The sequence below is a fragment of the Lonchura striata genome, chromosome 4A (genome assembly GCF_050655825.1).
Source record: "Lonchura striata isolate lonStrDom1 chromosome 4A, ASM5065582v1, whole genome shotgun sequence".
NCBI lineage: Eukaryota > Metazoa > Chordata > Aves > Passeriformes > Estrildidae > Lonchura > Lonchura striata.
In genome coordinates, this window is record NC_140742.1 from 20,602,841 (window position 1) to 20,627,399 (window position 24,559).

A 24,559-nucleotide genomic window follows, 5' to 3' on the forward strand; every position below is an offset into this window, starting at 1 on the left:
ACACCAACACACCCTTAAGAAATGCTGGCAAGGCTGAAGGCCTTCATGTCCTTTCAGGACAGGCACTCCAGCTGTAGCTCCTATTCCCCCAAGTGTGTTTCCAGGTGGAGGTTCAGAGGTACAGCCCCAGGCCCTCTACAAACACAAGCTGCTCACTGCCTCTTCACCTGCTTCAACTCCAGCCTGTGGTCACGGCAGCAAAACCAGGCTGTTCCTGGCCAGAGCCCAGAGCCCTGCTCCCGCAGGATGCTCTTGTCAGCACCTTCCAGGACTCTCCGCTGTGCATGCAGCGTTTTTCATGCCCGCTCCCAACAGGCTCTGGAAGGCAGAGCACAACCTGGCTGGCTCTGCCACCAGCACACCCCAAACACAGGCGGAGGAAGAAGCAGCAGGGGCTGTTTTGTGGCCATGCCCAAGAGAGACTGGAAGGTGCCCTCCCTCTGCTCTCACTTGGTTGGCTTTCTGACTGGCTCTGAGCCTGGGGCTCCTGGAGCCAGCTGGCATTTGCTCTGTGCACATGGGGGAGCTTCCAACAGCTTCTAACAGAAACCATTACTTCACCTACCAAAACCTGGCCATGCAAACCCAACAGATTTTCTTATCTATTTCCCACCTCCTCACTACACTAGGAATTTAATTCTAGTGATGATAATCATCAAGTGGTGACCAAGAGAGAAATTTAATATGTAAGTCTGCAGACACTGAAGTTCACACTACAGACTAAATGAAAAAATGCCTCAAACCTACTCATCGCAGAGACTAACTGCTGGCACATTTGTACATGTGCATTTATTCAATAAAACTAATTAATTAGTTGCAATGATTAGGCTGAATACTAATTTCGCACCAAGACCCTCCTGCTTTTGGACCCAATCCCAATTGAAAAGTATTATAATAACCATTACGTTTTTGGTAAAGACACATGCCTGATCTACATCCCACTGGAGCCACAGGTGGCACTGAATTTTAATGTTAAGGATTGGAACATACTACATTCCTGATCATGATTTAAATTGACAGCTCACACTTACTGCTTATGTGACAGCCCTCAGGTATCCAGCTGACACTACAGACTGTCTTTCCCAGGTTCAACACCTACACAAACAGGGAGATGGCCTCCCATCACATCTGCATATGTAAGATGGGCAAAATGAGAGAAAAATTTCCCTTTCTAGTATGAAATAAAGAGGAAAGCTGTCAGTCCTAACCCAGAGCTCTGCAGAAGGCTCTGTGGGGGAGCACCTGACGTTATTGAAGCTGTGTGCTCAGCCCAGAGCCCTGGAAAGATGGGATTGGCCTGGGTGCCTCAGCCTGTTTGGCGTTGGCTCTTGCACTGTTCTGGCCGTGCTGGTACAGCATTCACTGCTTGCCCAGCTTCCCTGCCATGTGTTGTACATGTTCCTGACCCATAAATCCTGTGAGACTATTGCTGATGGAATAGGGAGGAGTCACACTTTGAAAGAACCCTCTCCAGTTCCCCTTTGTTTGAACAGATGTACAACCTCGGCCATGCCTGGGAAGTGTTTCCTCACAGCCCACAGTGCACCTTCCAATCCCTGGAAGTCTGAAGGGAGCACTAGGAATTCCAACATCCACTAATGCAGACAAGGAGTGAAATCCTTTCTTACCTGAAATGGGTAGGAAAATATATTGATACTGTGAAGAAAGTAACATTCCTTCCCAAAATGCTATGGGTTTGAGATTCAATGTTCAGTTTAGAAAGGTTTTGTCCCCATCACTGAAGTCCAGACTTCGTCACTAAACATGCTGAGGCCCTTTTCTCAGCTTCTCTGCTCCACCCTTCTTGCCAGCACTGGATGGCAGTGTCAGACTCCACTTGACACAAACTCCTCTGTGTGCTCCCCTCCTGCTGAAGGAAAGCTCGTGCCAAACTGTTCCTTCCCTGCTTTCCAGCCACAATGTCCACAGCCTCCTTCTGAGACATCCTCCCCTAAATGTCTGTCCCTTCAGAGGAGCACACACCCCTGGCTGTGCTTTGCACACAGGGTCTCTGTTTCTGTGGTGTTTGCATTTCAGCCTGTAAGGGGAGCACAGGGTGCAAGGAAAATGCCCGAGGCTAAAGATAACAGGAAGTCATCTGGTTGAAAACAAACAATTCTGAAAAGTTTATTCCTTTGCTTAAATCTATCTTATTAATGGAAGCCTAGTATTTATAACAATGAATACAGAGAGTATTTCTAATATCAATACAGAAACTATTTCTAACAATCAATACAGAGTATAACAGCCAATACAGAGATGATAGCAATCAAAAGAGAGTATTTCTAACAATCAGTACAGAGTATTTCTAACAATATAGGGTATATCTAACAATCAATACAGAGAGTATTTCTAGCAATCAATAGAAAGAGTATTTCTAACAATCAATACAGAGATTATAGCAATCAATACAGAATATTTAACAATAAATATACAGAAATAAGGATATTCTTAACCTAAGGAACTTAAAGAATTTCAAGCAGCAAGATTTTCTTACAGGAATGAAGTAATTTAAGAGGTAATTCAACAAATCTATCCACAAATGCTGGAAGATATCCTCCAGTTCTGCCCATGGAGATGCAAATGGCCCTGAGCAGTACAAGGGCTTTGTCAGAAAGGCCACTCCTTTCCAGGCTTTCCCCAGGAGCCCCAGGTCAATCTCTTCTTCTCTGTGCTCCCCTCTGGCTCCATTCCTACGCTGCCTCCAGATCATGAATGTGGCAGGGACAGCCAAGCAAACCACCGTGCATGTGTGACAATGGATCTTTCCTTCCAGTTCCCACAGAGGCCATGCCAGACACTCCTGTCTGGCTTCCAGGTCTGCAATTTCCTCCTCCAAGTGCAGCTGGTGCTGCCAAAGGTTTACTTCCCTCTCCTTCATCCTCTGGACAATTCCTTTATCATCCTCAGGAGAAATCCCATTTTTTCCAGGGGGCTGGTTGATGCTGACAATGGCCATCAGCACCAGGTACCTATGGAAGATTCCTTCAGCCATGGCTGATCCTTCCCTGAAAGAGAAAGAAAGGAGGACAGAGCCAAGATCCAGACTATATTGCCTCGGGAAGAGACAGGAAAGAGGCTCGCCCCTGGCAGGAAGGCTCTGGCCAGCCCTGCAGAAAGGCTGGAGGCCAGAGGTGCTCCTCAGGGCTCGCCTGCTGCTGCCAGTTCCAGTCCAGCTGCCCAAAGAGGCTCCATGAGCATGTGGTGAGGAGGAAGAGGAGGAAGGTGCGAGACACAGGGACATGAACCTGAGCAGCCAGGTTTGAGGAGAGAGAAGCTCAGCATTGCAGATGGCAGGAGAAACCAAGCCCAGTCCCCCAAGCAGGAGGAGGAGAAGAAGGGCCCCCCAGGCTGGCTGCAGGCAGACAATGGAGACCTTGCCCAAATGGGCTGGGGGTAGGGAATACACGGCCCTGCTTTCCAGCTACTCCCACCACTTCTGTCCCTGCCACTGCCTTGAGACAAAGCCCAATGAAATCCTGCTCAGCGTGGGCAAATGAGACCTTGAAGGACTTAGTGTCAGGTCAAGGCTTCCTTTCCCTCTCAAAGCCTTTCCCTTGGCAGCCTTGGGCAGGGGATTCATCCTCCCTCCCTCCTCCTTCCCACAGACCTGCTCAGAACCACTCCATGGGCACTTTCCATTCTCTGTGTCCGTCCTCAAGTGCAGTGCCAACCTGGGTCAGTCCTGGCTCTGTCCTGAGCTCCCAGGAGCTCGCAGGCTGAGATGGCAATGCTCAGCCACACCAGGGCCCTGCCCCTGCCAGCAGCACCCCCACAAGGAGCAGCAGCAGCAGCAGCAGCAGCAGCAGCAGCAGCAGCAGCAGCAGCAGCTGCAGTCACCTCTCAGCTGTTGGTGCCCCTGCACTGCAGCCCCTCCCACTGGCACCAACATTCCGTCATGGCCATGGAGACAGTCCTGAATCCATCCATGGGGTCACAGAGCCATGGAATCCCAGAGTTCCAGGTTCCTGGAATCCTAGAGTCATTGAATCCTGAGAACCACACTCAGAGGAGGAGGAGGAGGAAGAAGAGGAGGACGAGACAAGGAGGACGAAGAGGAGGTGGAAGATGAGGAGGAGGAATAGGAGGAGGAAGAGAGAGAATGAGGACAAGGAGGATGATGATGATGAGGAGAAGAACGAGGAGGAGGACAAGGAAGAGGATGAGCACAAGGAGAGGATGAGGAGGATGAGGAGGAGAAGGAAGATGAACAGGAGGAGGAGGAGGACAAGGAGGAGAATAAAGAAAAGGAGGAGGAGGAGGACAAGGATGAGGAGGACCAGGAGGAAAAGGACGAGGAGGATGAGGACGAGCAGGATGCAGAGGAGGAGGAGAAGGAGGAAGATGAGGAGGAGGAGAAGGAGGAGAATGAGGATGAGGAGGAGGACGATGAGGAGGAGGAGGAGGATAAGGATGAGGAGGATAAGGAGGAGGAGGATGACGAGGAGGAGGAGGATGAGGATGAAGAAAAGGACAAGGAGGAGGAGGACCAGGAGGACAAGGAGGACAAGGAGGACAAGGAGGAGAAGGATGAGGAAGACGAGGAGGAGGAGGAGGAATAGGAGGTGGAAGAGGATGAAAATGAGGATGTGGAGGAGGATGATGAGGAGAAGGAGGGTAAGGATGATCAGGACAAGGAGGAGGAGAAGGAGGGGGAGGACTAGGATGACAAGGAGGACAAGGAGGACGAGGAGGAGGAGGAGTAGGAGGACGAGTAAATGGAGGAGGAGGACAAGGAGGAGGAACAGGACAAGGAGGACGAGGAAGACCAGTAGGAGGAGGAAGAGGAGGAGGAGGGGGAGTAGGAGGACGAGGAGGACGAGGACGAGGATGAGGACGAAGACGAGGATGAGGACGAGGATGAGGACGAGGATGGGGATGAGAAGTAGGACGATGAGGAGGATGAGGAGGAGGAGGTGGAGGAGGGGTTGTTCAAAGAGCAGTTAAAGAATGAGGAGATGGGAACCTGTCCCCATGGAGAACCCATCTCCAGATGTGCTCCATGCCCTTAACAATGGCCCCTGGGGAAATGGAAACCCCCTGGCTGTGCACGGCTGCTCCCAATGTGCAAATACAGCCCTGGGCAGTGAGACTGGGACTGCCTGGGAAATTGTTCTGGGTGTGATGGCCCTGGCAGGGCCAGCCCAAAGGCTGCAGGGCTGGACCTTCATCCACTGGAATTAGTCAGGATAATTCAGAAGCAAATGAGAGTTAACAATGCAGGAACAGGAATTCAGATTCCTCCAGGACACTTTGGTTTGATAACTGCTCACTGGAGCTTGGCCTTGCAAAGTGCTCATGCCATGGGAGGAAGAACTGATTATCAAGGGAAAATTAAAGTAATTTAGTTAAACAATAGTGAACAAGATTGGATTATTCAAACCCATGTCAGGGTAGCACAATTACTAATATTGTCAGTGTTTAAAACAATTGGGAAAAAAGGATATCCACCTCAAATCACTGCTGTTGGTGGAGATAAAGGGTTTGGATCCAGCAGTGCTAATAATGGAGCCAGAGTGTGGCTCCAGAGGCCAAAAGGCCTCCCAAGGCAGCTGAAGGAACAGCTCCTGGGAAGGACAGCAGTGTTTGAATCCTGAAACCTGGGCAGGAACGATGGGAATGTGTCCCTGCAGCCAAGTGCTCTGTGTGAGAACAGGTAGATATTACAGGAGATTGTTTTACACATCCTGCCAGACCAAATCCCCCTGTTTGCCCCAGTGAAAACTCATGACCTGGGCTCCATCTAGGATGGAGCCAGGGCCAGGCTCTTGTACTGCCCAAGGTGTATCCCTTGAAGGCCTTTTAATAAATCCTGCTTTATTCCTTTAACACTGCCTGGCTCTGTTCTAGGCAGCCTCTCAAGGCATCACCACCAAACCAAGGGAGCATGGACCAGGTCTGGCTGGCTGGGCCTCCTGGGGAGCACCTGGCCACCTTGGCATGTCCAGGGCTGCTTCTCACCTGCCCTGAAGCCCTGGGACTCTGGGCTCTCCTTCCAATGGGAGAGAACTCTCCTTCTCCTCCATGGGTCATGGCCAAAACTGGGATTCCTCCTCCAAAACTCTGTACATCCAAGGATAGCTCCCAAGTGAAAGCTGCCACGACAAACAGGTCTGGCTGCCCTTGGCCTCTTGGGAGCTGCCTCTAATCTGCTTTAGAAACGCTGGGACTTGGTGCTTTCCTTCCAATGAAAAGACTTGTCCTTCTTCTCAAGGTGACTGTGTTCAAAATTGAGATTCCTCCTCCCAAATTCTGTGTATGCAAGGATTCTTCCATGACAAAAGCTGTCATGAAGAACAGGTCTGGATGTCTCAGCCTCCCAGAAGCCACCTCTTTCTTCTTCTGCCTTTGAAACATTTTGGCTCTGTGCTTTCCTTCCTATGGAAAAACCTGTACTTCTCCAGGTGTCCATATCTGAAACTGGGATCCCACCTCTAAAATTCCCTACATCCAAGGGTTGCTCCCAGCCAAAATCTTCCAGAACTGACAACTCTGGCCAGCCTTGGCCTCTGGTGGCTGCCCCTGCCATACTGGGGCTCGGTTCTTTCCTTCCCATGGAGATCCCTGTGACACTGTGGGCACCTCATGGAACCAAGGGGATCATTGTGGCACCACTGGAGCCCATGGAACCAAGGGGCCATGGTGACACCGCGGGGCTTCATGGACCCAGAGACCATTATGACTCTGTGGGGCCTGATGGAACCATGAAGACCATTCTGACCCTTCAGGGCCTGGTGTCACCAAGGGGGCATTGTGACATCTCAGGGCCTCGTGGAAGCAAGGGATCATTGGGACATTGTGGGGCCCAATGGAACTGAGGGAACATGGACCAGGTCTGGCTGGCTTGGCCTGCCAGGGGCCACCTGACAGGTCTGGCTGATGTTGGAATGTCAAGGGCTGCCTGTCATCAGCTCCTGGAGCACTGGGGCTCTGTGCTCTTCTTTGTATGGGAAAGAACCGTCTGTCTTTTCAGATGCCCATTGCCAAAACTGACAGTCTGCCTAAAAAATTTCCTATATTCAAGGGTATCTCTAAGAACAAAATCTGGCAGCTCTGGCTGGCCTTGTCCTTAGGTGGTCACTTCTCATTTGCCCCTAAAACAGTGGGACTCTGTTTCTTCATTCCTATGGAAAAAAACTGGTCCTCATGACCAGGAACCATGGCCAAAATTAGAATTGGCCATCAAGCCCAGCCGGAGTCAAATAGCCATCTGTAGACCCAGGGGGAGATATTGACTCTGCCAGAGCTGCCATCCTCCCTCCAGTGAGAGAAAAGGACACAGGGCAGGAACACAGAGGAGCAACATGAACACACCGAGGTCAGGGAAGAGGAAGTTGAGTCCCAGATGGGAGGGATGAGGAGATGCCTTGATCTTGGGGCTGAAATCCTCTGGTAAAGCTATGGAGAAGGATGTCATGGATACATCAGACTCTCTTTTTCCCTATAAAACATTGAAAACTATGGGGAGATGACTTGTTCAGCAAAGACCTCCATGCTAAAGTAAGCAAATGTTGAAGTAGCTGTGATCCCATGAGAAGTCTGAACATTGAAAGAGAGAAGAGTTATGAGACCCTGTGCCCTCAGGGAGAGAAGAAGACCTCTGTTCCCAGAGCTGAAGATGATTTCAGAAATAGATGAAGAGATCCTTTGCCCTTAAACAGCTCATCTTTAAACTAATACCCCATAAGTTGGCATGGCCGCTAAACAGAGCTGTGGGAAAAGCTGTGAAAACATGGGAGTGACCTCACAATTGAAGATTTTTCCAGGCAGTGGTTATTCATGGAAATGAAAAGCCATGAGATAACTGTTTTCTTGTGGACAATTCTCCATAACATTAACAAGAGGTACTTCTCTCCTGATGTGAACTGAAGAAACATTAAAATATTCTAGAGGTGGTAAACTGACTGAAAATTTCAGGTTTTGTCTCTACATTGTCAGGTTGTATGGAGAGAGGATGTGTTCTGAAAGTTTTGTTCATATTCTTATAACTCTTTCATTTAGTTACTGCTAATAAACTTTTCTTTACACTCTTTTAAAGTTTTGAGCCCACTTTGCCTTTCTCCTAATCCTATCTCGCAGCAGGTAAGTATATTCTAGTGTGTGCACTGGTAATTAGCCAGCACTGAACCCACCACACTAATTGATGCGTTGACTGAGAAATATCAAATAGGCAAACGAAAACTACCATAGAAATCTTCCTGATGAACTGCCGCAGACAAGAGGGAAATCGAGGCACAGCCATGGTTTGTCAGGACTTGCTTGATCCTAATGAGCCCCATGGTGCATTTGGACCTGAGTCCTGGAACCTCAGGGCCTGAGAGGAGATTGCACAAACCCTTCCAGGAGGCAAAAGTCAGAAAAAAACCCCAAAGTTTCTCGAGGTCTTAATGGGACCCACTGAGGTCCATCCCCAACACAGGCTCCTCATGGATGCCTAGGAGGAGAGTATTGGAGGCCAGGATGGCACAAAAACCTCTCAGAGACTCCAAATGGCACAAAAACCTCTCAGTTTTGGAAGAAGAATTCAAAGAACCTCGCAAAATTTGAGTATCTCAGAGTATTAATGAACCCCACTGAGTGTCAGTACAAAGCTCTCAAGGGACACATTAAAGCAGATAATTGGGGCAATGATTGCACAAGCCTCTCACAGAGTCTGTAACAAAAGTGAAACACCAATTACCTTAAAAAACTGAAGTACCTTGAAGCATTAATGAGCCCCACTGAGTGCTGTGACTGACAAAGACTCTGCAGGGACTAATTAAAGCAGTTAATTGGAGGCCAGGATTGCACAAAGCTCTAAGAGATTCCAAGGCAAAAGCAAAAGCCAGAGTCCTTTGAAAAACCTGCAGTCCCTGGCAGCATGAAGGAGCCCCCAGGGCCATTCCTGACCAAGGCTCCCCAGGGACTCCTTCCAGCAGATCCTTGAGGCCACTGAGATGTGGGCTAGGGGGGGATGCTGAGGGCAGGACCAGGGGCTGACAGTGCCCAGCCTGGCTGGGGCTGTGCCAGGAGGCCCCAGGGTCTCAGGACAAGGTGTCTCCTCATAGCCCTTGGTGGCACAGACCCTGCTGTGCCCCAGGGCACCAAGACTTGGCTTCTCTTTGTCCCCACCTGGCATCAGTGCCTCCAGTTCTCTGCTCGGCCTGGGGCCTGGGGACACTTTCTCAGTCGTGTCCCTCAGTGGGACCCATTAAAAGTCCAAAAAACTTTGGAGTTGGATTATGACTTGGAGTTCTGCAGAGGTTTCTGCAGCTCCCTCCCAGGGCCTGATGTTCAGGGCTAAGCACAAAGCCCCAGAGGTTCATTAAAGTCCTTGTGCTGTGTCTGTGCTGCTGAGCTGGGTCAGGGTCCTGGCACAGAGGGTGATGCTGGTAACCAAGCAGAGCTTCAAAAGCACATTGCTCTTGCTGAGCAGCTCTTCTCCCAGCCCAGCAGGGCTGGGGCACTGCCTGCAGCCAGCGCGGGCACAGCACAGAGGCACAGAGAGCTTCAATCAGTCAGGGCTGGGAAGGGGCTGAGAAGTGCCTGGGGCAGAATCACTGCCAGCCCTTGGCACAGGAACCTCTGGCTGCAGGACAATGCAGCTGCAGCTCCTGGAGAGATCTCCTAAAGCTGGAACATGCCAATGCCCACAGACCCTGTGAGTGCATTCTCTGCTCATCTCCTGTGCAGAGCAGCCAGGGGTGCCCAGGGCTGTCCTGCAGAGCAGGGTCCTGCAGCCCAGGACGCTGTGCTGGGCCAGGGACTCTGCTGCCTGCCAGGGACAGCTCTCAGCTGGCTGAGGAAGCTGCTCCCAGTGCTGAGGGAAAAGATCTGGGGGGAAGGATACAGCTCATAATGATTGGAAGTGTTCTCCTTGTGTGGTGAAGATGCTGCATTGTTCAGGACTGCTCCCAGCACAACAATTAACTGCAGAATATTTCCCAGCAGATTATACAGGGAGCACAGCAAGGCATGGGCTGCATAAAAGGGAAAATTCTGGTTTTTTTAATGTACTGCTCTGTGTTGCCTGGAATGGAAATTTCCCATACATATTAATCTCTCACTTCATGTTAAGAAAAATAAACAAGCTTTTCCTGAGATCTGAATAAACCAGGTAGTGACAGAAATCAGGACAGGGTCCCTTAGAGGCAGCATCAGTGCCACTTTTCCAGCCTCCTCAGGATTTCTCTGATGTTGTCATCAGAGACTGGAGAGAAAGAGCTGGCCCTGGGCAGTGCCAGTTCTGGGAGGTGTTTGCAGGGCAGAGCTGAGCCCCCAGGGCTGGACTGGGCTCTGGCAGCACTGGCCAGGCCCATCCCTGGGCACAGGGACAGCTCCAGGACACAGAGCCCTGGGCAGGCAGTGGGGAAAAAAATGCCCCCAGGCTGTGCTGGGATATTTAAAGACCTTTCCACACCTAACTACTCCATGATTACTTTTCTTACAGGTCCTCATGCCAAGACACCACAGATGTCCAACAGCAGCTCCATCAGCCACTTCCTCCTGCTGGCACTGGCAGACACGCGGCAGCTGCAGCTCCTGCACTTCTGCCTCTTCCTGGGCATCTCCCTGGCTGCCCTCCTGGGCAACGGCCTCATCATCAGCGCCGTAGCCTGCGGCCACCACCTGCACACACCCATGTTCTTCTTCCTGCTCAACCTGGCCCTCAGTGACCTGGGCTCCATCTGCACCACTGTCCCCAAAGCCATGCACAATTCCCTCTGGGACACCAGGAACATCTCCTACACAGGATGTGCTGCTCAGCTCTTTTTCCTTCTGTTCTTCCTTGGAACAGAGCTTTCCCTCCTGACCATCATGTGCTATGACCGCTACGTGTCCATCTGCAAACCCCTGCACTACGGGACCCTCCTGGGCAGCAGAGCTTGTGCCCACATGGCAGCAGCTGCCTGGGCCAGTGCCTTTCTCAATGCTCTCATGCACACAGCCAATACATTTTCCCTACCCCTGTGCCATGGCAATGTCCTGGGCCAGTTCTTCTGTGAAATCCCACAGATCCTCAAGCTCTCCTGCTCCAAGTTTTATCTCAGGGAACTTGGGCTTCTTGTGGTTACTGGTAGTTTATCATTGTGTTGTTCTGTGTTCATTATTTTCTCCTATGTGCAAATCTTCAGGGCTGTGCTGAGGATCCCCTCTGAGCAGGGACGGCACAAAGCCTTTTCTACCTGCCTCCCTCACCTGGCCGTGGTCTCTCTGTTTGTCAGCACTGGTGTATTTGCCTACCTGCAGCCCCCCTTAAAGTCCTCCCCATCCCTGGATCTGTCCCTGTCAGTTCTGTACTCAGTGATGCCTCCAGCCCTGAACCCCCTCATCTACAGCCTGAGTAACCAGGAGCTCAAGGCTGTAGTGAGGAGACTGATGACTGGATGGTTTCAGAAACATTAAATAGCTGGCCAATTTCTGCAAATCACTTGTAATAAAAGTAATCTTTGATACTAATTGTTGGTTTCATTATAGAGGTGCTTTTTTACTTTGTTTTAGGTTTTTGAGATTGCCCACAAAAAAGTATCATTGTTTGTGCCATTTCTCATTTTGTTACTTCCACCTTCCCTGTGCCCACAAACTGTGTCAATGAGGGGTTGAACTCTTGGTGGATTTAAGGAACTAAATTATCTCCCAGCACAGTTTTCTGCAGAGATGCCCTTTTGCTGCATTCTCTGGAGCTGCAGCAGCAATGTCTGTGTGCAGAGCTGGGGCAGATCAGTGCTGGCACAGCAGCTCTGCTCCTGCTGGCCACACCATTCCTGATCCAGGCCAGGAGCCATTGGCCTTCTTGGCCACCTGGGCACACTGCTGGCTCATGTCTAGCCTGCTGTCCATCAGTCCCTGCAGGTCCCTTTCTGCCTGGCTGCTGTCCAGCCCCTCTGTCCCCAGCCTGTAGCGCTGCAGGGGTTGTTGTGGTCAAAGTGCAGGACCCAGCACTGGGACTTGTTAAACCTCACCTTGTTGGATTTGGGCCCTGGATCCAGACTACCCTGGACTCTCTGCAGAGCCCTCCTACCCTCCAGCAGATCCACACTCCTATCCAGCTTGGTGTCATCTGCAAAGATGTCCTTGGTTCCAAGGGGCCCCTCAGCGTCAAAATGTCCCTTTGGTTACACCAGGCCCTGCACTGTCACACTGGTCTCCTTGGTTCCATGGGGCCGCAAAATGTGACAATGGATTCCTTGGTTCCATGGGTCTCCACAGTGTCACAATGTTCTTGTTGGTGCCGCAGTTTCACAGTGGCCCCTTGGTTCCATGGGGCCCCATGGTGTCACAAAGGCCCCATGGTCACATGAGGTCCCACACTGTCACAATGCTCTCTGTGGTTCCACAAGTCCCCTCAGTGTCACAATGGACTCCTTGTTTCCACGAGGCCACACAGTGTCACAACGGCCTTCCAGATTCCCTGAGGCCCCAGAGTGTCACAGTGGCCCCTTGGTTACACAAGGTCTTGCAGTGTCACAATGTCCCCTTGGTTCCATGAGGCCCCGCAGTGTCAGAAGGGCCCCTTGGTTCCCCTGGGCCCTGGACTCTCCCAATGCTCTCCTTGGTTTGGCAGTGTCATAGTGGTGAAACCCCTCGGTCACACGAGGCCCCGCAGTGTCACCATGGCCTCTGTGGTTCCACCAGGACCCAGTGTCACGGGGACTCCCTGTTTCCATTTGGCCCCAGAGCACCACAATGGAGCCCTGGTTCTATGGGGCTGCACAGTGTCACCATGGTCCTCTTAGTTCCACGAGGCCCTGCAGGGTCAAAATGGCCCCAGAGTGCCCCAATCATCACAGGATGTCAGAATCAAATAGGCTGGAAAAGACCTTTGGGATCATCAAATCCAACCAATGCCCTAATACCACCTTGTCACCCAGACCATGCCACTGAGTGCCACTGGAGAGGGACAGTGACTCTGCCACCTCCCCCCTGGCCTGCCCATTCCAATGCTCACTCACCCTTTCTGTGAAGAACTTCTTCCTCTTGTCCAGCCTAAACCTCCCCTGGCGCAGCTGAAGGCTGTGTCTTCTTGTCCTGCCCTCCAGCAGATCCACACTCACACCCAGCTTGGTGTCACCTGCAAATTTGGGGATGGTGAGCTCGATCCCCTCCCCCAGATCATCAGCGAAGATGTTAGACAGGACTGGGCCCAACACAGATCCCTGGGGACAGCGCCAGGGACTGGACACCAGCTGGGTGCAGCACCATCCCCACCCCTCTCTGGGCCCAGCCTCCAGCCAGCTCTTCCATCTCCCAGCCAGGAGGGAACCTGCCCAAGCCGTGGGCTGCAGCTTTTCCAGGGAATGCTGTCAGAGACAGTGTCCAAGGCTCTGCTGAAGTCCAGATGGACACATCCACAGCCTTTCCCACACCCACAGGTGCGTTACCTGGTTATAAAAGGAGATCAGGTTGCTCAGGCAGGACTTGCCCCTCTTAAATCCACGCTGGCTGGCTCTGACCCCTCGGCCATCCTGTGGGTGCCCTGTGGTGGCTCTCAAGGTGATCTGTTCCATAACCTTGCCGGGCACCGAGGTCAGGCTGGCAGGCCTGGAGCTCCCCACATCCTCCTTCCAGCCCTTCTTGGGGATGGGCTCCCACTGGCACCTCCAGTGCTCTGGGACCTCCCTGGTGAGCCAGGACTGATGGTAAATGATGGAAAGCAGCTTGGGGAGCTCATCCACCAGCTCCCTCATCCCCCTAGGATGGATCCCATCCCATCCACCTGTGAGCATCTGAGTGGCTCAGTAGGTCAGCAGCTGCTTTCTCCTGGATTACAGGGGCCTGTCCTGCTCCCTGTGTCCATCTACTAGCTCAGGAGAAAGCTTGTCCTGAGGACAACCTCTCCATAAAATGAAAATTGAGACATACAAGTTATTAAGTAGTTTGGCCTTTTCCTTTTCTTTAGTTACTCTAATCTCCACTTCATCCAATAAAGAGTAGAATTCCCCTTATACCACGTTTTGCTATTAACTTATTCATAGACAACTTTTTTATTATTTTTCACAGAAGTGGCCAGGTTAATCTCTAATTGAGATTTCACCTCTTTCCTTTTTTTTTTCCTACATTACCTAACAACATCCTTAAACGCTTGCTAAGTTGCCTGACCTTCTGCCCAAAGTTGATGCACCCTCTTCTTTCCCCTAAGTTCCCACAAAAGCTCCATGGGCAGCCAGGACAGTCATTTTCCTCACCAGCTCATCTTTTGCCACACTGGGATGGGTTGCTCCTTCCCCCTTAAGATAGTCTTGAACTATGTCCATCCTTCCTGGACTCCTTTGTTTTTAAGGGCTGTTTCCCATTAAAAAATCAGTACCTGGAATTGTTTGAGTTGTATTGCCCCCACTCCAGGATGAGCATCCTGATACAAGAACTTAATTGTGTTTATATCTATCACAGAACCATGTTTGTCTAAAATTAATTTTAGTATGGAAATCACTTGTGGATGCTGGACTCATTAGACACTTCTGGGATGTTGCACATAGCTCAGGGAAGAGCGTGATTGTTATTAAATTGTGTCCTGTTCATCCATGGTCTGTTGGCCATGAAGAGAAACTTTCTGTGCCTCTGAGCCTCACCAGTACCTGTTCAGGCATCTTGAACAAATGTTTATGAGCTTTTGTAAATGAATTCCTGAAGTGAAGAGCTCAAGAAAGAAGAGGCATCTGGAGCAGTAAAAATCATCAGCAACCCCCAAGTGACTGAGGATCCATCCCCATCAGGGCAGCAATGAGCAGAAATGGGCACAGCTTTGTGGCTGCCCCAGCTCTGGGATGGGCCCTGGGCCTGGAGCAGGAGCAGCTCTGGAGGGCCCCAAGGCCGGGGCTCTTGTGCTGGCGTGGGCAGATGGGATGGCAGGAGGGGCTGCAGAGCTCTCAGCACCTCAGGCAGAGGGGAGCAGGGCAGCCAGGGAGCTCCTTTGGCCTTGGCCAAGCCCCTTCCCCCATGGTGGGGCTGAGTCCTGGCTGAGCTGCAGCTGCTGCTGTGCCCTTGGCAGGGGCTGAGGCCGTGGGGCAGTGCCCAGAGCAGCCTGGGCTGAGCAGAGCTGTGGGGCCAGAGCTGGCTGGGCTGTGCTGGGGAGAGGCCCTTGGTGCTGCCCAGAGCTCAGGGCAGCTGGCAGAGCTGGCAGGGAGCTGGGCTGGGCTGGGAGAGCCTGGCACAGAAACCATCAGTGTCCATCTCAGCCTGGCTGAGCGGGCAGGGGCAGGACTCAGCCCAGGCCTTGTGGGGCAGGGCCAGCGCCTGGGCAGGCATTGAAAACAGGCAAGAGCCCGAGAGAGGAGGCTGCTCTGTGCCATTGGGGCATGGACAGAGCAGGGAGGGGCCCAGGACATTTGTCAGTGCCAGCCTCTGTCTGTGCCAGCCCTGGGCAGCCCTGGCTGCTGAGCCCAGCTCTGCCCTGGGCTGAGTTTGGCTGTGGCCCAGCTCCATCCTCCTGCGGGGCTCAGGGCCTGTTCCCAGCCATGGCCAGCCCTGGCCGCCTCTCTGCTGGCCCCGAGGCCGGCAGAGCCCGGGCAGGGCTGTCTGTGCAGCCCCACAGGTGCCACGGGCTCGGCAGGAGCTGGCAGAGGCTGCCCAGCAGGGAGGCCATGGGGCACAGAGCCCCAAGGCTGCCCAGGGCCCCACGGCACAGGGGCCGTTCCCAGCCCCAATGCTCCTGTCCTGGCCTGGGCTGCACAGGGGCTGTGGCACCATGGCTGGGCCAGCACAGGGCCACAGAGGGGCCACGCAGCCGCTGCCGGGGCTGGCAGCAAGGCCGGGCACAGACAAGGAATTGCTGAGCATGGCCTGCGCTGGCCAGGGCTGCCTGTGCCCAAGGCAGAGCTCAGCTGCCCTTGGGGCTGCAGGAACACTCAGGAGCCCAAAGAGCCTCCATGGCTGTGCTGGAGACCAAGGCTGGAGGAGGGAAATGCAGGGCTGCTGTGCCATGGGGAGGGCATGGAATTCCAGCACACACCTCAGCTCTCTGATGGTCCCGGCACCGTGCTGGGCCCTGTTCCAGACTGGAGCAGAGCAGATGTTGATGGCACAGGAGCCCTGCGGGGCTGGCAGGGACCTGCAGCTTGCAAGGTGCTCTGCTCTCCCTCAGCTCCTCTCTGAGAGATCCAGTCCCAGCTTGGCACCTCAGGGCACAAGTGGCACTGCCTGTTCATGGGCACACAGCTGATGTCTGCCTGGAAAGGGGCCCAGGTGTTAATACTCATACATTTCATGTTATGGAATCAAATTTTTATTATCTGGGTTACTTCAGTACTTTTAAGAAATGGCAAAGTTTTCCCACCTGGAACAGGAATTTCCTAGAAGTGTAGTGTTGGCAGGAGGAGAAATACTGACATTGCCTTCTACTTGTGTCACCAATATTCAGTTTATTATTTCCTCTCCCTCTTCCTTCAGGCGTTTCCAGCTCTCCTGTATAAATGGCCATGTCTAAGGTCATCACTAGTCCAACTGGATTTATGTCCTTCCTGCTGCTCCCAGATTTCCTTCACCAGATGGTTTCTGGTCATTAAAGTGCCTCTCAACTGACTGGCTTCATGCTTTGAGCTTCCAGAAGTTGCCCAGTCTTTCAGAGGTTAATATAAATACCATATCAGTCAACATCCTTATTGTGCTTATATATATCAAAGAACTACCTTTTCTTATGTCTTTATCTGAAGCTGTTCCTGTACAGAAATGCCTTGGGTGTGGGGGACATGTCAGATGCTGCAGGGACATCCCAGAGAGATGAGGGAAGAGCTGTGATGGTTATTAAACTGTTCAAATGTTCAACTTGTGTTTGTTGGCAAGAAACCTTTCTGTGCCTCCGAGTGTCACCAGTCCCTGAGCCCAAAGGACACAAACCTGATGAGTTGTGGTTCCCACTGCCGGGGCACTTGTGTTGGAGGGTGCCGTGGGAGACAAGACTCATGCTATCATGATCATCAAGTCTCAGTTTATTGTGACAGATTACACAGTTTATATATGTTCATTAATTAGCTCATACATATTGCAAAAGCCAAGCTCATGATTGGTTGCTATGTGACTTGTACTGTTATTTTAAAAGTATCTTTGTGTTTGATACTTGCCTGTCCAGCTGGCCTTGCAGTTAGAAGGGCTTAGCACTTCTTTGTTCTTCTCTATCTACTTCTACATACCAAGCAGTTTCAATATCCTGCTTTCTGCACACCATCTGCTCTTCAGGGTCATGCGAACCTTGCAGCAGTCACGTAGCCCACCCTACTTGGATTAATTTTACACCATCATGTGCCCTGTTGTACAACCATTCCTCTGCCAACCTCTCTTCAGACAAGGACAAGGAGGATGATGAGGATGAGGAGGAGGAGGACAACGAGGAAGAGGAGGAGGAGAAGAAGGATGAGGACGAGGATTAGGAGGAGAAGGATGAAGATAAGGAAAAGGATGAAGATGCAGAGGACAAGGAGGACGAGGAGGTCGAGGAGGAGGAGGAGGAGGAGGAGAAGGAGGACGACGAGGACGAGGAAGAGGACGAGGACGAGGACGAGGAGGAAGAGGACGAGGAGGAGGACGAGGAGGAGGACGAGGAGGATGACGAGGACGACGAGGAGGACGACGAGGAGGACGAGGAGGAGGACGACGAAGAAAAGGTGGAAGATGAGGAGGAGGAATAGGAGGAGGAAGAGAGAGAACGAGGACAAGGAGGACGAGGAGGAGGAGGTCGAGGAGGAGGAGGAGGAGGAGGACGACGACGACGAGGACGAGGACGAGGACGAGGACGAGGACGAGGACGAGGAAGACGAGTAGGAGTACGAGGAGGAGGACGAAGAGGACGACAAGGACAACGAGGAGAAGGACGAGGAGGAGGACGAGGAGGAGGACGAGGAGGACGACGACGAAGAAAAGGTGGAAGATGAGGAGGAGGAATAGGAGGAGGAAGAGAGAGAACGAGGACAAGGAGTATGATGATGAGGAGGAGGAGAACGAGGAGGAAGAGGAGAATGAGAATGAGGAAGAGGAGGAGGAGGAGAACAATGACAAGGAGGATGAGGAGGGGGAGGAGAAAGAGGGGGAGCAGGAGGAGGAAGAGGAGGAGGAGGAAGATGACAAGGACTAGGGCAAGCACAAGGAAGATGAGGAGGAGGAGGAGGAGGAGGAGAATGAGGATGAGGACGACAATGAGGAGGATGAGGAGGATAAGGATGCGGAGGATAAGGAGGAGGAGGATGAGGAGTAGGACAAGGATGAGGAAAAGGACGAGGAAGAGGAGGACAAGGAGGACGAGGAGGACGAAGAGGACAAGGAGGAGGAGGATGAGGAAGACGAGGAGGAAGAAGAGGAATAGGAGGATAAAGAGGATGAGAATGAGGATGTGGAGGAGGACAAGGAGGAGGAGGACGAGGAAGACGAGGAGGAGGAGGAGGAGGAGGACGATGAGGAGGACGAGGAGGACGAGGAGGAGGACGAGGAGGAAGATGAGGAGGACGAGTAGAACGAGGAGGAGGACGAGGAGGATGAGGAGGAGAAGGAGGAGGACGAGGAGGAGGACGAGGAGGAGGACGAGGACAACGACAACGATGACGACGACGACGACAACGAGGACAAAGAGGAGGTGGAAGATGAGGAGGAGGAACAGGAGGAGGAAGAGAGAGAACGAGGACAAGGAGGATGATGATGAGGAGGAGGACAACGAGGAGGAAGAGGAGAATGAGGATGAGGAGGAGGAGGAGGAGGAGGAGGAGGAGGAGGAGGACAATGACAAGGAGGATGAGGAGGGGGAGGAGAATGAGGAGGAGCAGGAGGAGGAAGAGGAGGAGGAGGAAGATGAAAAGGACTAGGGCAAGCACAAGGAAGATGAGGAGGAGGAGGAGGAGGACAAGGAAGAGGAGGAAGCAGAGAAGCATGAAGAGGAGGAATAGAAGGAGGAAGAGAGAGGACAAGGACAAGGAGGATGATGAGGATGAGGAGGAGGAGGACAGCGAGGAGAAGGAGGAGGAGAAGAAGGATGAGGACGAGGACGAGGAGGAGAAGGATGAGGATGAGGAAAAGGATGAAGACGCAGAGGACAAGTAGGAGGAGGAGGAGGAGGAGAAGGAAGATGAACAGGAGGAGGAGGAGGACAAGGTGGAGAATAAACAAAAGGAGTACAAGGATGAGGAGGACCAGGAGGAGAAGGACGAGGAAGATGAGGATGAGCAGGGTGGGGAGGATAAGGAGGAGGAAGAGGAGGAAGATTAGGAGGAGGAGAAGGAGGAGAATGAGGATGAGGAGGACAATGAGGATGACGAGGATAAGGATGTGGAGGATAAGGAGGAGGAGGATGAGGAGGAGGACAAGGATGAGGAAAAGGACGAGGATGAGGAGGACGAGGAGGACAAGGAGGACAAGGAGGAGGAGGACGAGGAAGACGAGGAGGAGGAGGAGAAATAGGAGGATAAAGAGGATGAGAATGAGGATGTGGAGGAGGACAAGGAGGAGGAGGACGAGGAAGATGAGGAGGAGGAGGAGGAATAGGAGGATAAAGAGGATGAGAATGAGGATGTGGAGGAGGACAATGACGAGGATGAGGAAGACAAGGAGGAGGAGGAGGACAAGGAGGAGGACGAGGAGGAGGACAAGGAGGACGAGGAGGAGGAAGAGGAGGAGGAGGAGGACGAGGACGACGAGGAGGACAAAGACGAGGAGGAGGAAGATGAGGAGGAGGAGGAGGATGAAGACGAGGAGGACGAGGACGAGGAGGACAAGGAGGATGAGGAGGACGAGGAGGACAAGGGGAAGGAGAACGAGGAGGACGAGGAGGAGGAGGAAGAGGAGGAGGAGGGGGAAGAGGAGGAGGAGGACGATGAGGAGGAGGACGAGGAGGAGGACGAGGAGAAGGACGAGGAGGAGGACAAGGAGGACGACGAGGAGGACGATGACGAAGAGGAGGTGGAAGATGAGGAGGAATAGGAGGAGGAAGAGAGAGAACGAGGACAAGGAGGATGATGATGAGGAGGAGGAGAACGAGGAGGAAGAGGAGAATGAGGATGAGGAGGAGGAGGAGGACAATGACAAAGAGGTTGAGGATGGGGAGGAGAAAGAGGAGGAGCAGAAGGAGGAAGAGGAGGAGGAGGAAGATGACAAAGACTAGGGCAGGCACAAGGAAGATGAGGAGGAGGAGGACAAGGAAGAGGAGGAGGCAGAGAAGCATGAAGAGGAGGAATAGGAGGAGGAAGAGAGAGGACAAGGACAAGGAGGATGATGAGGATGAGGACGAGGAGGAGAAGGATGAGGATGAGGAAAAGGATGAAGATGAAGAGGACAAGGAGGAGGAGGAGGAGGAGGAGGAGAATGAAGATGAACAGGAGGAGGAGGAGGAGGACAAAGTGGAGAATAAAGAGGAGGAGGACAAGGATGAGGAGGACCAGGATGAGAAGGACGAGAAGGATGAGGATGAGCAGGATGGGGAGGACGAGGAGGAGGAAGAGGAGGAAGATGAGGAGGAGGAGAAGGAGGAGAATGAGAATAAGGAGGACAATGAGGAGGATGAGGAGGATAATGATGCAGAGGATAAGGAGGAGGAGGAGGAGGATGAGGACAAGGATGAGGAAAAGGATGAGGATGAGGAGGACAAGGAGGACGAAGAGGATAAGTAGGACAAGGAGGAGGAGGATGGGGAAGACGAGGAGGACGAGGAAGACGAGGACGAGGAGGAGGAATAGAATAAAGAGGATGAGAATGAGGATGTGGAGGAGGACAATGAGGAGGAGGAGGAGTAGGAGGAGGAGTAGGAGGAGGACGAGGAGGACGAGGAGGATGAGGAGGACGAGGAGGAGGAGGAGGAAGAGGAGGAGGACGAGGAGGACGAAGAGGAGGAGGAGGATAAGGAGGAGGACAAGGACGAGAACGTCCTCCTTGTCCTCTGTGTCTTCATCCGTTTCCTCATTCTCATCCTTCTCCTCCTCATCCTCATCCTTCTTCTCCTCCTCCTCCTCCTCGTTGTCCTCCTCCTCCTCATCCTCATCATCCTCCTTGTCCTTGTCCTCTCTCTTCCTCCTCCTATTCCTCCTCTTCATGTTTCTCTGCCTCCTCCTCTTCCTTGTCCTCCTCCTTACCCTCATCTTCCTTGTGCTTACCCTAGTCCTTGCTGTCTTCCTCCTCCTCCTCTTCCTCCTCCTGCTTCCCCTCTTTTTCCTCCCCATCCTCATCCTCCTTGTCATTGTCCTCCTCCTCCTCCTCCTCCCCTCATTCTCCTCTTCCTCCTCGTTCTCCTCCTCCTCCTCATCATCATCCTCCTTGTCCTCATTCTCTTTCTTCCTCCTCCTATTCCTCCTCCGCATCTTCCACCTCCTCTTCGTCGTCGTCGTCCTCGTCCTCGTCCTCGTCCTCCTCCTCGTCCACCTCGTCCTCCTCCTCCTTGTCCTCCTCCACATCCTCATTCTCATCCTCTTTATCCTCCTATTTCTCCTCATCCTCATCCTTTTCCCCATCCTTGTCCTCCTCCTCATCTTCCTCCTCTTTATCCTCCTCATCCTTCTCATTGTCCTCCTCATCCTCATTATCCTCATTCTCCTCCTCCTCATCCTCCTCCTCTTCCTCCTCCTCGTCCTCCCCATCCTGCTCATTCTCATCCTTCTCGTCCTTCTCCTCCTGGTCCTCCTCATCCTTGTCCTCCTCCTGTTTATTCTCCACCTTGTCCTCCTCCTCCTCCTGTTCATCTTTCTTTTCCTCCTCCTCCTCCTCCTCCTACTTGTCGTCTGCATCTTCATCCTTTTTCTCATCCTCATCCTTCTCCCCCTCGTCCTCGTCCTCATCCTTCTTCTCCTCCTCCTCCTCTTTGTTGTCCTCCTCCTCCTCATCCTCATCATCCTCCTTGTCCTTGTCCTCTCTCTTCCTCCTTCTATTCCTCCTCTTCATGCTTCTCTGCCTCGTCCTCTTCCTTGTCCTCCTCCTCCTCGTCATCTTCCTTGTGCTTGCCCCAGTCCTTGTTGTCGTCCTCCTCCTCCTCTTCCTCCTCCTGCTCCTCCTCTTTCTCCTCCCCCTCCTCATCGTCCTTGTCATTGTCCTCCTCCTCCTCCTCCTCCTCCTCCTCATCCTCATTCTCCTCTTCCTCCTCGTTCTCCACCTCCTCCTCCTCATCCTCCTTGTCCTTGTTCTCTCTCTTCCTCCTCCTATTCCTCCTCCTCATCTTCCACCTCCTCTTCGTCGTCGTCCTCCTCGTCCTCCTCCTCGTCCTTTTCCTCGTCCTCCTCCTCATCCTCCTCATCCTCCTCCTCCTCCTCCTCGTCCTTCTCCGCCTCCTCCTCTTCCTCCTCCTCTTCCTCTTCCTTCTCCTCCTCCTCCTTATCCTCCTCCTCCTCATTTTCCTCCTCCTCCTCCTCCTCTTCCTCCTCCCTCTCCGCCTCCTCCTCCTCCTCCTCCTCTGTGTGTGGTTCTCAAGATTCAATGACTCTAGGATTCCAGGAACCTGGAACTCTGGGATTCCATGGCTCTGTGACCCCATGGATGGATTCATGACTGTCTCCAAGGCCACAAGGGAACGTTGGTGCCAGCGGGAGGGGCTGCAGTGCAGGGGCACCAACAGGTGAGAGGCGACTGCAGCTGCTGCTGCTGCTGCTGCTGCTGCTACTTCTGCTGCTGCTGCTGCTGCTGCTGCTGATGCTGCTTGTGGGGGTGCTGCTGGCAGGGGCAGTGCCCTGGTTTGGCTGAGCGTTGCCATTTCAGCCTGCGAGCTCCTGGGAGATCAGGACAGGGCCAGGACTGACCCAGGTTGGCACTGCACTTGAGGACAGACACAGAGAATGGAAAGTGCCCATGGAGTGGTTCAGAGCAGGTCTGTGGGAAGGAGGAGGGAGGGAGGATGAATCCCCTGCCCAAGGCTGCCAAGGGAAGCCTTTGGGAGGGAAAGCAAGCCTTGACCTGACACTAAGTCCTTCAAGGGCTTAGTTGCCCACGCTGAGCAGGATTTCATCGCGCAGAACTGACAGGGCCAGATCCAGGGATAGGGAGGACATCGAGGCAGGCTTCAGGTGAGCAAATTCTGCAGTGCTGACAAAGAGAGAGATTACAGCCAGGTGAGGGAGGCAGGTGGAAAAGGCTTTGTGCCGTCCCTGCTCAGAAGGGAACCTCAGCACAGCCCTGACGATCTGTACATAGGAGAAAACAAGAAGCCCAAGTTCCCTGAGGTGGGAATTGGAGCAGGAGAGCTTGAGGATCTGTGGGATTTCACAGAAGAACTGGCCCAGGACATTGCCATGGCACAGGGGTAGGGAAAATGTATTGGCTGTGTGCATGAGAGCATTGAGAAAGCCACTGGCCCAGGCAGCTGCTGCCATGTGGGCAAAAGCTCTGCTGCCCAGGAGGGTCCCGTAGTGCAGGGGTTTGCAGATGGACATGCAGCGGTCGTAGCACATGATGGTCAGGATGGAAATCTCTGCTCCAATGAAGAGCATAAAGAAAAAGATCTGAGCAGCACATCCTGTGTAGGAGATGTTCCTGGTGTCCCAGAGGGAATTGTGCATGGCTTTGGGGACAGTGGTGCAGATGGAGCCCAGGTCACTGAGGGCCAGGTTGAGCAGGAAGAAGAACATGGGTGTGTGCAGGTGGTGGCCGCAGGCTACGGCGCTGATGATGAGGCCGTTGCCCAGGAGGGCAGCCAGGGAGATGCCCAGGAAGAGGCAGAAGTGCAGGAGCTGCAGCTGCCGCATGTCTGCCAGTGCCAGCAGGAGGAAGTGGCTGATGGAGCTGCTGTTGGACATTTGCTGTGGCTGCACATGGGCACCTGTTCATGGAGAAAGGACAGTGAAGAATTAGAGGCGATGCCTGTAACCAAAATCAAAGTAATTTCCCATACCCCCTCACATGGAACACATATAGACAGTTTTTGTGTTCTACAATTCTGGGGTTTTCTTCATAAACACCCTTATATCAGTCCTGCTGTTCCTGGAAATCAGAAATCCTCAACATTCCTGCTGCACTCTGGGAGAAATGAGTAAGTTCTCTGTGGCAAAGTGATGAGAGGAGAGTGAGGGGAGATGCTCTGTCATTCTGACGTCTTTAGAATTTCTCTGGGCTTTAACCTTTCTCTGGGTTAGGATGATCAGCTTCCCACATTTTCCCATAAAAACCCCCAGGTACATCTGAGAGCAGATGGATCCACCACAGCCCAGCTCCACATTTGTAGTCAGGGACTCACATTGCTCATTTCACCAACCCAGAAGCATTTTCAGTCTCAGAACATTTCTGCCTCTCCCCATCAATCTTATAACTCAGAGATGCTCTAAGACAGGTTGGCACCCTGCATTGAAGCTCCCAGCTTGGACTGAAATCTCAGGGACACTTCCAAGTGTCCCTCTGATGGCACTGGATGAAGGGAGGTGCAGCTCCTTCCCTGGCTGCACTGCCAGCATTGCCCAGAGCCGGGCACTGGGGACAGCTGTGTCACCCTGAGCCAGCTGTGCCCCCTGCCAGAGCCCCCAGTGCCGGGCAGCTGCTCCCAGCCCTGTGCTCTGCAGAGGGAACTGGGCCCGGGGCTGCAGAGCTGCCCCACGGCTCTGCTGCAGCTCTGCCTGCACAGGAGGGGCTGCACGCCTTGGAGCCCCGGCCCTGAGGGCAGAGGCTTGGCTGGGGCACAGGAGGGAGGGGGCTTGTGCAG

General features: G+C 52.9%; 1 protein-coding gene across 1 annotated transcript; it reads left to right on the forward strand.

Moving 5' to 3' along the window:
- The first annotated feature begins 9,752 nt into the window (after positions 1 to 9,752).
- Positions 9,753 to 12,382, forward strand: LOC144248776 (olfactory receptor 14A16-like). The gene has a single exon (XM_077790771.2). The coding sequence runs from the start codon at positions 10,174 to 10,176 to the stop codon at positions 11,383 to 11,385; it is 1,212 nt and encodes a 403-aa protein (XP_077646897.2). The 5' UTR covers positions 9,753 to 10,173; the 3' UTR covers positions 11,386 to 12,382.
- Positions 12,383 to 24,559: the final 12,177 nt, after the last annotated feature.